The 17010-nt window shown below is 29.0% G+C and overlaps 2 protein-coding genes across 5 annotated transcripts in view; one reads left to right on the top strand and one right to left on the bottom strand.

Moving 5' to 3' along the window:
• The window catches only part of LOC129913732 (protein rolling stone), a 160552-nt gene that overhangs the window by 108049 nt on the left and 35493 nt on the right, over window positions 1-17010 (top strand). The gene's annotated exons all lie outside the window — the stretch shown is intronic.
• LOC129913742 (vitelline membrane protein Vm32E-like) lies at window positions 13001-13481 on the bottom strand. The gene has a single exon (XM_055992564.1). It carries the CDS (start codon window positions 13415-13417, stop codon window positions 13118-13120), a length of 300 nt encoding a protein of 99 aa, XP_055848539.1. The 5' UTR covers window positions 13418-13481; the 3' UTR covers window positions 13001-13117.

Raw genomic sequence — 17010 nt, 5'->3', positions numbered from 1 at the left:
TTTCATCTTCATTAGTGTTAATTTTGTAGTTGGTAAAGACTTCATTAATTTTCGACCTGAGCCTTTACAAAAACATAACACAGTCATTTATTAAATAAGGACAGTTCAAAATAAATAATATACACACGTAATTAAAAACCATTTGCTACTTTTGTATTTTTTTTTAATAAATATTTTACAACAAAGCCAATATAAAACCTTAATAATTTAAATGGAATGAATAAACCGTATCATTTACTGGTGCGTATGGTTAAAAAAAAACCTTTCTGATTTCTTGCTAATAAAACAAACCTACAAACAATAATTAATTGCACAACTTTCGATTCATAACTCCGAACCAGTAGTTTCGAAAGTCCTTAATTTTCATATTAATTTTTTTTTTTTTTTTTTTTTTGTAATCAGAGAAATGACTTTCACTCACTAATGAACGCCGCAGTCGCGTTAATCATGGCAATGGATAGCCTTATTTTTTTTGTTTAAGATATTGTCGTCTGTTTGATATATTTTCTCTCGCATCGTTGTTTTTTTTTTTTTTGTCAATTTATGTCAGTAGATATTCATCAAAAATAAATAAATAAAAAACAAAAAACTCCCCAGATTCAACGCTTTGTGAATGTGAATAAATATTTTAATCTACAAAAATGTATTATAACATCAAGGCTTTTTGATAGGGATATGGAAATGTATATCGACCTTGACGACTTCCTTTTGCTCCAATTTGCACCAGTTGCAATCTAGACTCTACAACTTTTATAAGTATATATGATTTACAAAATGGAAATTGAATAAAAATTGTAGCATTTATCACCCGAAAAAAAAAAAAAAATAAAAATAAAACGAAAATATTCCCTACACCACTCACTTAGGTACTTCAACTGTCAACTACGGACGACGACACTTTACAATTAATTTCCCACAGAGAACAAATTTCATGACAGCTGACACAGTCTAGCAGTGTGCTAGCAGAAACCTTTCAGGACCAGAGTGAGCTTGCTGGTTGCTTGACGAGAAAACATGTAGAAGGAAGGAAACCGCACCGCACATCACCAGCTTGATGGTGGCTGGCAATATTTAAACACAAACCACTATATTTATGTAAAAATCTACTACATGCACCTACTCGCGCGCACAAAACCACATATAAAAGTCACAAGGACCTTTTTCCTTTTTAGTTACACACGACCATTCCTCCAGCATCCACCTGTGCCATCAGGACAGAGAAGTACTGCGGACTAATACTATGACACAATTGTGTGCATTACCAATGCTAAGGATCCAGGACACATACTCGTACATATAAAAAAGATGAATCCGTTTTTCTGGCTTCGGGCGACACGCGGCTTGAGTGGTTTGACGGCGACAGTGTGGTAAGGGGAAAAAGCGACTGTGCTTTGCTGATTAACAATGTAGTGCCATGACTGTTATTATGAACACATTCATACAGGGTGTTTTTTTTTTCGTTTTTTTTTTTGTCATTTTAATGAAATCAATGGGACAACAGGGACGAAAGAAAGGCAGAGAATGGCTTTTCTTTCATTTTTTCCTCATCTTTTTTGTGATTTTTATTATTATTTCAGGTGACATTGCTGCCATTGTATGAATCATAACGCTTATTATTACCTGTGTGTTAAAGTCAGGAACTATAATATGGCAAAGCATGTAAAGAGACGTGTTGTATGTGGGTTTCTATACACATGGTAAAAAGGTATTCACATTCAACTATACCTTTTCTCCACTCGCTGCCAAAACAGTCTCTCTCGACTCCTACATTAATTTACGTGCACACAAAATTCTGACATTTTGCCAAAAAAATGTTCTCAAAGGAGCAAAAAAACACACATGAAAGAAAAAAAAAAAAAAAATAGCAATTTAATGTGTGCTCACTAATACCTACTCCTTTTTCACCTAGTTTTTTTTTTTATGGTTTTTCTTTTTACGACTGGGAATAATAGTTGCACAATGCACACAGTATGTTTTGGAAGAATTCTTTGGTTTTTTTTTTGTTTGTTTTATTTTGAAAATTAAAAATATTTAATTTCAAGATAATAATTTTTTTTCATTACAGTAGGGTCACATTTTTTTGATGGCAAGAGTGCTCAAAATTTTATGAGAACTCAAGGAAATAGGGAAGATGTAAAAATTAAATTATTATAACTATAGAAATATACAGTTAAAAAAATTGTTTGACAAGAACTGTTGGTGACTTTTTCTTGATTATTTCAGAAAGTAAATCCAAACCTTTATTGCTTCGCATGCTTTAGAGGTTTTTTGGAGAGATACAAACAAGAATCAATTTTTTGGATTCTTGTTATAAATAGAAACTTGTGATCGATTTTTTGATTCTGGGTTTAAAAAAGATGGCAGTAAAAAAACAATAACATAATAACAAAAATTATTAAATATACTTTTTAAGTAAGTTAAGATTAAGATTCTGAATGAGGCCCAATTATTCACTCTTCATTCTATTTAAAGTCTCAATTAAAAAACTGTCATCGCATACAAATTTAAAAATTTCCTTTTTCAATGACGACTTTAAGTTAAATGGAATGTTAATATATTGGGCCCAAGTGAGTTATTCTCAAAATACTCTATTTTTCATTCAAAATGAAAAAAATTACTTCTATTCAGTTACAGATTCGAAAATAGATGATTTTTAAAAGGAGAAAAAATGATTACTAAGGCGTATACGTAATATTTCCGTATTGTAACAGGTTTTCCAGAAAAAAAGTCCAGAAGCAGAATTGTGGGCCATACAATTTTCTAAAAAAAAAATAATTAAAAATTCACGATTATTTATTTTCGAAGTAATTTTCTTGAACCACAGAAATGTCTGGTGCGTTTTTTTTTTTATTTGCTCTAAGTTCATCAGAAGTATGACTTGACAAATTAAAACCACCAGTGAATTTACCCTGACGAAAAATTAAAAAAACAAAAAAAAAAACAAAAAACAAAATAGATTGTTGAATATTTTTTTCTTGCGGTTTCAAGTGTCTTCCTTCAAGTTTTTGAAGTTGTAAAATTATTTTATTCTTATATTCACGATGAGTCAATTCAACTGCGTGATTTTGTCAAGGGGAATCAATTTTTCGAACTGATTGATTGAATTCTAATAGCCAATATTTTAGATATTTACGAACTGCAAACTTGCGGAAATGCACGAAAATTTGAAAATAAACTGAAACAAAGCTTATTAAATACATTCCCTGAACATGCAACAAATTTCTTGTGTTCAATAAAAGCTTAAAGAAACCTCTTTTGAATGCATTTGCTTTTTAAAACAAATTAAATAAAATGCCAACTGGGTCACACGTAGCTACTTTCTCTTATAGTTAAATTTGCTTCAATGTTATTGCTTTTTATAAACTTCATAAAAGAATAATTTCAATACAATTTTATAATTAATTTTATAGGAAATGTAAAAAAAAGTATTAAAAGTTAAATTTATTACATTTTTAAATGATTTAAATTTGCAAAAATAAATTTTTGAAATAGTTTAAAAAAAAAAAATTGCACGACTGGGGTCGCACGTACTTGCTCTTATGCTTAAAGTAACTATAATGTTAAAGCTTTTTATTCAAGAAATTTAAAATTCGATATTTTGAAGAAATTTCATAAGTAGTATAAAAAAATTAAATCTGTTCTTATAATTAATAAAACTCCGTTTTAAAATATCTTAAAAAAAAAAACAAATATGCCATTTTATTTCTCGTATAAAAATATATTTTTAGAAAAAAAATTTTGAAAATTGTAGGAGCCGTTTTTTAAAAAAATAATTTTTTATATATAAAATTTTTTTAACATTTTTCAAAAAAAAAGTTGGTATGCCATTTTGAAGAAATAATTAATTTACACATAAAAACTAAATTTCAAAATTTTTCATTGATCCGTTTTCAAAAAATTGATTTTTCAAAAAAAAATTTTGAAATATTTTTTAAAAAACCAAAAATGCGTTTTTTAAAAATTTTCTAAAATTTTAATATTATCTTTACTTACACACTTTTGTATAAAAATTTTCATTTAAATCGGGTTAATTTTGTACGAGATATTCAGAAACGAAAAAAACCGTTCTATGACAGGTACCGTTAATAACGGTACAAAAAATATTTTTCTTATTTAAAAAGTTGGCCCTTATGTGTAGTATTACACACAAAAATTTTAATCAAAATCGTTAGAGCCGTTTTTGAAAAAAATTAACTTTTCTATTTCCGTTATATGGCAGGTACCGTTAGTTTTGGTCATAAAAAAAAATTTCAATTTCCCCTCTAGGGAATCACCAAAAACTGCTAACTACCAAGTTTGAAGAAAATCACTTCACTCGTTTAGGCTGCAGCTCCAGATAGAGACAGACAGACAGACAGACAGAATTGCCGGACCCACTTTTTTGGCATTCTCCATCATCGTAATGTCATGTAAAATTGTTATCTCGAGTTCGATTTTTTTTACGAATCCTAAACTTGCCCTATAGTACCTATATCGCAAGTAAAAATTAGGTAGTTGAAATATTGTTTGAAAATCAAAAAAATCCTTTTTTGACTATTTTTACTTGCTCTATATCTATAGATTATGGGGTTTTTTTGTTTTTTTTATACCTCACTTAGAAAGTGTACCTCCCGTACAAATTTTTAATTTAAACCAAATATATCGAAAACGGCTTTAACGATTTTGATTAAACTTTGCACTCGTAATATTCAGAGTGATTGCAATAAGACTGCATTTTTATTTTTTCCAAAAAAAGTCAAATCAATTTTTTTTTTTCATTAACAATTTTTTTTAAATTTATATGGAGCCAGTTCTTAATGTCTACAAGTAAACTAACATAAAAGTGCTTTGAATTAGGGTAAAAGCGGGTGAGATGGCATACCTTTTTTGTTTTTGTCATATTTTACAAAGTAAACCACATTTCATATTTCTATCAATGCAATCAATGTTCTATATTCAATATATTCAATTACAGAATTTTATATTTTACCTAAATTTATATTTTTAAATTAATATAGAAATAAAGTTAAAAAAAAAACCATCTCCCCCTATAGGGTGGGTGAGATTGCGCATGAGTTTGTTTTAGGTTTCTATTGCCAAATTCATTGCACAAATGGTTAAACTATGTGAAGGAGTCAAGCACCTCTTTTTTATAAAATTTGAGCTTGGCTGAATTACTAAAAAAAAATATTTTGAGGGTGATATGGCACATGCTAACACTATACTCAATTGAAAAATTCTTGTACGGAATGCGCCATTTCACCCGCAAAAAACTGCATCATCTCACCTTTTTTCGCATAATTCCTATTCGTAAGCACCCATAAAAAGCAAATAGAACTAGAGCTCAGATTTCCCGCGCAATCCATAACTTATACTCTCTTGTTTGTATTGGTGTATCAAGGGCATCTAAGATCCCAACGACTCACAAAATATCGGAACAAAAAAAAAAGAGGGAAAAAAAATTCGAAAAAAATCATCACATGATTTGCTTTGAAATTTGTTTTATTTTTTGTATCAAAGACAAAGAAACGAATACTGGCTACTTCGATTTAAAATATTTAAAGAAAGCTAAAAATATTTTTCATACATTTTTAGAGCAATAAATGTAAAAAGACATTTAAAGTGCGCCATCTCCCCCGCCGCGCCATCTCACCCGCTTTTACCCTACAAGAGCAAGTACGTGCGACCCCAGTCGTGCATTTAATTTTCTTAATTTTCCTACTGAAGCTACTAAAACGTATTTGCACAAAAACTTTCGTTGACATTGGTTAAGTGTTTTACGAGAAATTCAGATATCACAAAAACGGCTCTATGTCAAGTGATAACGTTAATATTTGTCCAAAAAATAAAATTTCAATTTTCCCTCTAGGGAACTAACAAAAGTTTAATTTAAATCGCTTTAGTGGCTTAGGCTGCAGCTCGAGATAGAGACTGACAGGCAGGCAGAATTGCGATCTCGGGTTCGATTTTTTTTTACAAATACCTACTAAACTTGCCCTATATAGCAAACTACTCAAATATTTTTCTATGAATGTTGTAAAAAAAATTCGAGATTAAATGCCTTGTCTTCGCATCTATACATGATTTGTAGTGTTATAAAATTTTTATAAATAAAAGAAGAAATTAAAGAAAATGACAGGGACTCCAACAAAACTAGTTTAATATTTGTAACAAAAAAATTGTTAGTTTTTAAAGATTTATTCACCTCTTAAATAACTAAAAAAAAAGAATATTAAGTACCTAATTGAAATGGTCTTACCAAAATTGATTTAACCAAATAGGTATCTACTAAAAACAAGTTGAACTTTTATGTCCTGTATTTCAGTAGGTCCATTAATATGAATCCCTCTTAATCATCAACATCAACATGTTTGTATGCAAAATAAAATATTATTCTTCTCAAAAAATAATGTTGCGGATAAAACTAACGATAACTGCAGAACATCCTCAAAAATAGATTGATTGACATCAATCAAGACTAAATCCCACTTAAAACATTACAGAGAGGACAACCACAACAAAAAAAATAACAACCATCTTGTTAACGCAACTGTTTCTATAACCAAGAATCAAAAGAATCCTGTTCACTGGATCAGACTATATTTTAAACCCAATTTTTGTATGTTCTTGTTTTTTTTTTTTTCTAAAATACATTGCCGAACATTTATAGTCAAGTTAGCTGCACGTTAGTTTCCGTGTCGTGCAGGTGTGCAGATGCCGATCTAATACACCTTATACCCGAACCCATTTCACACGTTCAAGTCGAGACCATCAACAAGAGACCAAAGCAAGGGGGTTGCTATACAAAAACACAATATTTCTATAGAGGTGGTATAAGTTTATTCAAGCGCAACGTCAGTCATCACAGCTGAATAGTTTCAATTTAAAATCCAGTGTGTTTTGCCTGGTACTGTGCTGCTGGTGCTGTTTCTATACGATATGTACTTGTATTTGTACATATAAGGAGGGCAGCAGCAGGAACATGAATGAGTCCTTCACCGATATCGTTCTACATTCAAATTCAATGCCTCCCTATTTTACGAATATTGTAGGTTATATGTATAAAACAAGGCGTCTCAGTAGACTAACGTTTATAGGAAAGCTTCAAGAACGATGTACTTTTATAGTCTGAAAAATTATAAAATGTAGTCAAACAAATAACTTTTTGACACTATTTAGTCCTGGAAATTTGGTAAATATCGACAAAATTATTAACACATAAAAGACGTAAAATTTAATTTCCTAAAATTCAAGATGAAAATCATTGTCGTACTCATTACAGAAGCTGACATAAATCTAAAAACCTTAAATTCAAAATGGCTGCCGTTTCACAACAATTCCTCTCGAACTATAAAAATCTATCGACCAAACGTCCTAACTGCCACCCCCTTAATATATGCAATGCATGAGAATTATTTTCCTTTTTTTTTTTTTTTTCAAAAAAGCGAACAATAGAAAAAGACACAGACAAAATTTTCGTGGATTTTCCCCAAAATCCGTTCCGGTTCAACTGACTCTAGAATTTCCATCCGCCGTTGCTTCTATATAGTTTATTTTATTTTTATTGTGTGTTGGAAGTCCATTTGTATTTATATATATTGTCTGTACTTATACCCCAGTGATTTTCATTTTATGATTACGATAATATTTTGGGAGATTATGAAAGTCGTATTCATGTTTAAAAAGCCACTGATGTTGTGCCACTGGGGGCATACACACACTCACACAGACAGACGAAAAAAAGGATGTGTATTTGCAAAATGAGATAAAAATGGTAATGCAAATAAATGTGTGTGTGTGTGTATATATGATTAACCCCCTTTGGCGAGAGGGTGAAGGTGAAAGTGTTGCAGTTTTGGCACCAATTTGTTTTGCAAAAAAAAATATAAAATAAAATGAAAATGAATACGAGAAACAAATGTCGACGTTAAAGTGAAAGGGATCAGGTTTATATGATTGCACTAGTGTACCCTAGGGGGCTAGTGTGTGTGTGGTGCTAAGGACATCATAGACTATCAAATAATTTGCATTAAAATTTTGATTTTTTTTTTTTGTGTTTGTGTGCAGAGTAGTTGCGAAGTATTGATAGAAATTATTTTGTCAACTAGGGATTTATGCGTTCAAACCTACTTAAACCTGGATAAGCTTAAATATTTATTGGAATACCCTTGGGTAAATTATGGGTATCGATGAATATAAAGTATCGATTTTTGTTCACAAAATATTTTTTGGTGTTTATAATAGTATAATTTTTATTTTGATATATACTATCGAAATATCGATACTATAGGAATATCAATACCTACTGTCAGAATATCGAAACTATCAAAATATTGATAACATTGAGATATCGATATATTTCAAAATATCGATATTGTTTCGATTATAATAGAAATAAATTTCAATTTCTCGCATCAACTGATTGCCATCAATGAATTTCAAGGTGCCTGTTTGATATTTTTAAATAATATCGAAAAAATATTAATCGATAAAATGTTTGAGTTCATAGTAATGAACATGTCAAACTTTCTTCTTATTTTTTTCAAATTTCAATTGGTTCCATTTTCTTTTTGGCCAAAGCATGTGACCACATCTATTGAATGAACATCGTGGTCTTAGAGTAGCTAGATCATATTGGTATCTTTCTAGCAGCTCTAGTTTTTGAAATATTAAATTTTTTTCATATTTGGGGAAATTTTTCAGTTTTCCTTATTTTGAGCGTTTATTAGAATTTTCCAGATTTTTTTTTATTAAACTTAATGAATTTAGGATCAGTAAACCTAAAAATCACATTCATTTATTTCTAGGAGCTTTTTTTTTTTGAAATATTTAAGTTTTCCACATTTCCGGGGTTATTTCGTAATTTTAAAGTAATTTTATGCTTATTTTAACTGTTAACATTTTCCAGAAATTTTTTTGTCGAACCTAATAATTTGTTCACTAAGTCAAAAAATTACACTTGTTGCTTTCTAGAAGATCTAGTTTTGTTGATATTTTCATATTGCATTTTTTGGCTGATTTGATATTATTTTTTTTTCAGATTTTAAAAGTTTTGCTGCAAAAATTTATTTTAAATGAATTGTATTTCGGTTCAGTAAGCAAAATAAAAATACAAAAAAAAGTTTTAATAACAAAAAGTACAAAAAAAAATATTGTATGAATCTCTATCCCTTTTCACGTATGAATATTTTAAGAACTAGAGCTGGTAGAAAAAAACTAATGTTGTTTTAGGAATCAGCACCCGAAATTTAGTAAGGAATTACAAACAACGGTCTGGAAAATTTTTGTCTGTTGGGCAGTGTTATCTGCTAAAGGAAACTTTTAAATTCGGAAAGAGCACCCTCAAATTAGTAAAACTGCATCAATATCTCATTTTCTGTAAAATGTGGATTTAAAACAATTTTGGTTTCCACCGACGAAATTTAAAACTAAAAAAGAAATAAATACCGCTATAAGAGATTCCTTAAAATGCGTGGTACAGCCCGAAGATTGGCTGTGGTGAGAGCGTTATGATCCACTGGACATGATGGCTGTCTCGATAGCCACTCGTTGATGCAAACTCTTATTTAACTTTGTCATTAAATAACCATCTTATTATACAGGGTGTCCGGTAAAAAATGGATAAGCCTAAAATGGCTGATAGCTAAACTTATGACAGTAGGTACTAAAACCAAAATATTAGCTTTTTTCGTTCAGTGTATTTAAATCTCACCATCTTTCGTTTTCGGTGACCACAATCACGAATGAATGAATTTATAAATTTCTTTTTTTTTTATAATTTTTTACAAAAATTGACTTAATACATGAGCATTTAAAAAGTTTCATATCTGTTGCACTTTTTCTTTGGAAAAATATTGAAATTCGTTTTTTGATGCAAAATGTAAAATTTAACTGTAAAATCTTAAGTTTTTCACATTGCTGCCACAAATGCATGGATTCCATCAGTTTTTTTTTTAATCAGTCATATTTTTCAATAATATTTCTAATACATAACCATTAAAAAAAAATGTTATAACCGTTGAATAGTGGCTTTAAAAAAGTTATTTATTTTTTTTAACCCCTTATAAATCAAACAAAATTGTTTAATGATAAAATTTACGCTTCGAAGTAAACCTTTATATACGCCCCTGAAAGCAGCTACTCCAAATATTTAAATAAACGTGAAATGAATTGGCACTATTTCATATCTGTTTAAATCAAACCTTCTATTGATTTAATTTTAAGCTTCTTTAAGAACTTATAAAATCATTCTTCTTTCTTCATGCAGATTAACCTTACCGAAGCTTTACCGAAGTTAAGATACAGCTTCTTTAATGGAAACATTATTTGAAATTCTAAATAGTCGAAAGCTAAACCTTTTCGTGGTTATATAACATCATGTCTTGACATTTTACATTAAATTATGTTACCCAAATTTATCTACAAACTCCGAGAACTTAAAATGTTGTTCCAATGTTAATTTAATCAAGCTTAAACCCAATAAGAATTTATCTGAATTGTCTTCTAACAAACTTAATGGCTTATTCGATTAAAATACCTTCTCTTTTGTAGTTTCATTTAAATTGCATACTCCAAGTACATTATTTACAATTTCACAAGAATTTCCAACTAAAACTGTTACCAACTTCTCTTTATATTACAAAATTTTAACCCTAATACCCAAATAGCATTTGATTATACGTATTACAAAAGTCTTCTTGATCATCAAATTCCAATTAAATCTTCTTACAAGAAGCAGAAATTTTTCCAAGAAAAAACTTTTACACTTCAAGTCGAGAAAATTCTTCCTTCCATCTTTCTTCTTCAGAAGGCAAAAAAAGAAAATTATAAATAATAATTTTCTATCAACGAACGTTCTACAACCTACCTTGTGTGCGTATATTTCATATAATAAACACACACAGTTAATTCTACCAGAGTTCATCATATTTTCAACTTGAATGAACCTAACAAAACTTTACCCCTAACAGAACAAGAAATAACACACAACACCTCCTTTTTTTCTTAAAAAAAAAAAAAGAAAACACACACAAAATTCAAAGCACAATTTATTCCTTGAGCTTAATTTTGCTCTTTGTAACAGTTTTACACGCAAAAACACCCACCTAATGGATATGACGAACAAAACAGAATAAAAAAAAAAAAAATACATATATATTTCATCTCTCTAAGGACATTAGAATCCCTGGCAATAATATATTCCAACACACGTTTTTCCAACAAAAATATATTTTTTTTTACATGTAAGGTACTCGTGCGAGTTCAAAAAAAAAAAAAAAAAACATCAACAAAGCGTTGAGTCCTCCTATATAGCTGATACAGTCAGTAAGGATACTCTTCTTCTACTGACACAGTAAAAAATAAAAAAGGTAAATTTTGTTAGCATATCCTTGAGATTACAAATATCCTTATCAGGAAACAAGAGTAATTTTTTATTTCCTTTCATTCTTGTGCTTTCAGGCAAAAAATTATATTGATCCCAGCGTTACCACTTGCAGAAAAAAAGTCGAAGTAGATTTGAAGAAAAAATGGAAGTAGATTGAAAAAAATCGAAGTAGATTGCAAAATATCCTTTTCTTCATCAAAAATCTATATTAAAACAAAAAAATTCTGTAATTAAATTAGTAAAAACAACTAAAACCAAAAGATTGTATTCCTTCAAACTACATAATTTCGTCATAAATGTATTTTTATACATATTTTATAACAATTTTTAGTCAAATATTTGGTTTTCTGAAAAAAAGAAGTAGATTTGGCTTATATTTTTATAACTTGAAGTAGATTGAAACAGAGATTTTTAAATGAAGTAGATTTCGATATTTTTGTGATGGTGCGAAGTAGGAAGTAGATTTTAATTTTTTTTGAAAAAAAGAAGTAGATCTACTTCAATTGAAGTAAAGTGGTACCACTGATTGATCCTTCAGTTTAGGCGCTGGTATGTTGTTGTATATGTGTGCTCCTGTAAGTGTGTGTGTGTGTGTTTTGTGTATGAAAATATAATTCCCTCTCGCTTTTTCGACTTCAAGTAGAATTAACAAGAAAAACGAAAAAATTTTCATAAAAAATAAAAAAAAAAAACAAAAAAAATGATAAGGAAATTGCATCAATTTGATTGACTTTCAGGATAAAGGACGAGGATACATAGAAACGTTAATAGAATAACAGAAAGTATGAAAGAAAGAAAGAGAAAAATATTACCTTCAAGTAGAAGGTATTTCATGCATCTTTTCTTGAGAGGTTTACTAAGAAAAAAATAAACATATCCTTGAAGGACTATTCTCGACTACCTTTTCCAACGAAATAAAAAAAAAAAAATTGGGAAAAAAAAAAATCAAACAAACAAAAAAATGCATTGATGGGAGTGTTGCATTGTTGTTTGGAAGATATTTTTGCGAAAGGCACATTTGACATAAGCACAGAAGCAGCATCAACAAAACGAGTACAAGAAAAAAAAAATGTCCTTACTTTGCTTTTTGTAAATTATGTTTTTTTTTTGCAATTTTTTGTATTTCTTCTCCTTGAAAGGATATGATGATTTAATGCTTTTGTTATGAGTCTTGTTGGAAGGAAATTGAATTTTCAAGGGAAGTAAGCTTCTGAAGGAGAATTCATTCATAATTTTCTAAGAAAAATTCACATTTAAATATTCAAACTGATGAATATTGTAAAAAGAAGAAGAACAAGAACAAGTGTAGTTTGGTAAAATTTTTTTTGTTAAAGAAAAGGTACATATTTTTATTTTTTCAAATACTCTTGACCTTATCCAATCGAATAATGTTTTTCTTTTACATTTTGTTTGCGTTCAAGTGGCAAGAAACGGTTGAAAAAATTGAATGAGTTGTTAACTTATTTTCAATGGGGACTTGACTTTTTTTTTTTTTTGTAAGATTACATGAAGAAATGGCTCTTTTCATTTATTTCTTCATCTCAAAACGATTTGAACAAACGAAAACCATTTAAACCAATAAAAGAGTGAAATCAGATCAAATTTCCCAGAAAAACTCAAAAAACCACAAAAAAATTTCATATAAAATCATTAAGCTTTTTTTTTTTATTTCAAAATAAATAACAGCTAACAAAGTCCAACTCAAAATCCATATCAACATTTCAAGATCATCACATTGATCTATTGTCCTTCTTAGTGTTGTGGAGCGTATTGTGGGTATTGGTATTGTGGAAGAAGGTATTGTGGAACTTGTTCGGAGTATGCACCAGCATATCCACCAGCAGCGCATGGAACTGGAGCCAAATTGGGTTGACAGCTGAACAGGTAGTTCTTGGGGCATGGTGGAGCTGAGTATGAAGCACCACCTCCGTATGATGGAGCAGCTGGAGCACCATAGCTTGAAGCTACCATACCTTCCTTCTTGTCGGTTTTATCAGCCAAAACGACGCAGGCAACAGCAGCGAAAGCAATCAAAGCAGCGAAGAATTTCATGTTGATTTTGGTTTGGAGTTGATGTACAAAGCACAAAGAACTTGTAATAACTGATGGTTAAACTGGGAATTGGATACACATTTTATAGTAATTTGATACCTTGTGTGAATTTGTATTACTTCACAGCCGGCAAAATGGAAATTATGTCTTCATAGGCAAAATTTTGTTAAGTGCACTAATTTTTGTTTTTGCTTAAGTATGAGTTTTGTGTCGCAATTTGGATTTTTATTTTATTTATGCTTTGTATATGCCGTTTGCTATTACTCACATGGGTTAAAGTTGGTTTGCATATAGAAGTTTTTTTTTTTTTTAATTCTTTTGACTTGGCTTGTCTTTAAAAATCTTTTTTTTACTTTTTTTGTCATGTAAGCTTGTAATATGAGTTTTCATTATTTTTGGTTTATTGTTGGTACGTCATTTATGTGTTTGTATGACTCAATATAATTTATATCAGAATTGTACAAATTTTTCGACATTTATTTTTTTTAAATATTTTACTTCTTTATTTTTTTTTTTTGTAAGTAAAGAAGAATTTATGAAAAAATGTCTGGCTATGAATAAACTAAATTTCTAATGCAAGAAGAAACGTACACAAATTCATTATGTTTTTAAAAAGTGTCTAAAGAATGTTTACATATAGAAATAGTATCAGAAATAATCGTTTTTTGGTAAATCTGTTTACATGGTATAACGAAGTGATGAAAAGTGAGAACAAAACAGTGTCATTGACTTTAATTCACCCTTAAATATTACTTATTTTTGCAAACTGTTAACGAGTAAATGCCCAAAGAAATCTGTGATGTTTGGTATAAACATGAAGCAGGCCTTACATTAATTCGCATTTGTTTTTAATCTATACAATTTTAATGTCAATCTTTTTTTTTTATAAAAAACAAGAATATTTTTTGAAATTAAATGAAAAACTCACGTTGTCGTGAAGTTATTTTTGAAAAAAAAAAAAACAAAAAAAAAAATCTATTTATGAATTGTAGAACATATAAAAATCAGCAAAAATGCATATATCATTAAAATTTTTGTATCTCGTTAAATAGCCGAGATATTGTCAAAAAACAATTTTATCCTTTTTTTACTTGCGATAAAGGTACTATATATCAAGTTATGCATTCGTAAAAAAAAAAAGTTGAGATAACATTTTTCCATGACATTACGATGGTACAGAATGCCAAAAAAGTGGGTCCCGGAAGTCCGTCTGTCTGTCTGTCTGTCTGTCTGTCTGTCTGTCTGTCTGTCTGTCAGTCTGTCAGTCTGTCAGTCTGTCAGTCTGTCTGTCTGTAAACGAAGCTACAGCCTAAACGGATCTACCGATTGATGTCAAACTTGGTATGTAACGTTATTTGGCGACTCTCCAGAGGGGTTTTTGGAATTAAGTTTTTTGGACCAAAAATAACGGTACTTCTCAAGTAGCACACTGGTGTATAAATTGGTGTAAATTCATTAATTTTGGTGTAAAATTGAGGAAATTGAAAAAATATGGTGTATTTCTTAAAATTATTGGTATAAAAATTATACCACTGTCTTTTCTGTGAAAAATTTAAACATTTTTTTAAGATTCAGTGCAAAAAATACACCTATATTCAGTTGTTTTTATAATATACCATTAATGGTGCATAAAATTATTCGATTCTGAAATCAACCAAAACGGTGTATTTTGTACACTCTCTTTGGTGTAGGAAGTACACCCTGTGGACATAAAATTCACCAGAATGCAAAAGTGGGGGACGACATATTTTTCAATGGCCGCCATTTAAAAAAAGAAGACAGCGATTAATTATTTTACTATAATATTATATTTATCGACCTAATTATCCCGCATTCATAGTTTTTTCGATTCGGTTTATTATATTATAAAAGAACTCTTCTAAAAAAATGTAAAAACAACAAAAAAAATTATAATTTTTGAAAAACTGATTATTAAAATAGAAAAAAAAATCATTAATTCACTGACATTTTTGAGGCGCTCGATTTTTAGAGGGGGTAGTATCTAAAATTAGTAGACAGAATGTATTTCGTTTTAAAATTTGGCAAACAAATTCATATTTAACCATTAGTTTCTTATGGCAATATTATGAAAGTGAATAAAAACTCATTTTCATTTATTTCATTACAAATGGTGTGAATTAGAATTCATCAAACTGTTTGAGGTAAAAAATAAACTTTGGCTTAAATTTTAAATCAGAATAATTTAAATGGTGTATTTTATCCATAGATTTATGGTGTATTTTTCAATTTCAAAGGGATAATTTTTACCAAAAACCAGATCATTTAATATACCACTAGCGCCATTTAAACACCAAAATCGGTATATTTTTTTAACCATTGGAGTTTATTATATACGAGAAAATGGTGTATTTTTCATATTCAAAATGTATATCACGAAAGTGCAAAAAATACACCAAATATTTTGGTGTATTTTAGACTTTTGTGCTACTTGAGTTGTCATATACCGATTTTAGTAAAATTGAAATATCTCAAAAACGGCTTTAACGATTTTGTTTAAAAAATTCAAATGTTAGTTTTAAGCTAAGGTCTATCTTTTGAAGAAAAATTTTTTTTTTGAAAATCATTATTAACGGTACCTGCCATAGAACCGTTTTTTTTTTCAAATCCGATTATCTCCGAAACTGCTTATTCGATTTCAACGAAACTTTTTGTGAGGAAGCATTCTGAAAAAAATAATTTTTGGATTTTAAAAAAATATTTGAAAATTTTTGTTTGAAAAATCAAATTTTCGAAAACGGGACATTGAATTTTTTTGAAATTTTATTTTTAAATGTTCATTAGTGATTTCTATAGAATGGCATACCAATTTTATTTTAAAACTTTTTTTCCAAAAAAATATTTATAAAAAATTAGTTTTTTTTTTAAAACGGCTCTAACGATTTTGAAAATTTTTTTTTCTAAAAATGCATCTTAATATATCAATCGAAACTGCATACTTGTTTTGGAAAGCAATTTAATTTCAGATTTTATTTTATTTTTTTTTAAAAACGAATTTTAGTTTTTTTTTCAAAATTTCTATATGAAAAGTCTTAAAAATTTAAGCAACTTTAACTCTAAGAGCAAGTTCGTGCGACCCAGTCGTGCGTTTTATTTTTAGATGGCGGAAAACTCTCATAGGTCGAAAACTTCAACTTAAGTTTTTCTAAGCAGTATGTTTTCATTTATCGTACTTTCCATTGAATTGATTTAATGTAAATTCACTTTGAGAAGCAAAATTAAAAAAAAATTCAAATTAAAAACTAATTAAACCGATAAATGGAACAAGTTTTTTTCACTTGATTTGTTTTATTATACCAAGGGGCCATTTCTGGTTCTGTGAATAAGTGAAACGAAAAGCTTTTCACTTATTCACTAATAAATTTTGATTCTCGTTCTGTGAAAAAATATTTTTTCTTTCACTTTTTTATTTGTAATTTATAATAAATGGATAATTTTTTGCAAAAAAAAGTAAAGAAAAGAGTGTCAAAATCCAAAAAGAATTTTTAATTGGACCCCGTGTGTATTTTTTTTAAGACTATCGGTCATCAAATACCAAAATGGTGATTTAAATTTTATATTATAATTTTTGAAAT

Source organism: Episyrphus balteatus, chromosome 3, assembly GCF_945859705.1.
Source record: "Episyrphus balteatus chromosome 3, idEpiBalt1.1, whole genome shotgun sequence".
Lineage (NCBI taxonomy): Eukaryota > Metazoa > Arthropoda > Insecta > Diptera > Syrphidae > Episyrphus > Episyrphus balteatus.
The sequence above is the reverse complement of the archived record's forward strand: the minus strand, read 5'-3'. Positions and strand labels throughout refer to the sequence as shown.

What these genes read in the sequence shown, in the direction of transcription:
- LOC129913742 (XM_055992564.1), bottom strand. Translation starts at nt 13,417, where the DNA reads ATGAAATTCTTCGCTGCTTTGATTGCTTTCGCTGCTGTTGCCTGCGTC.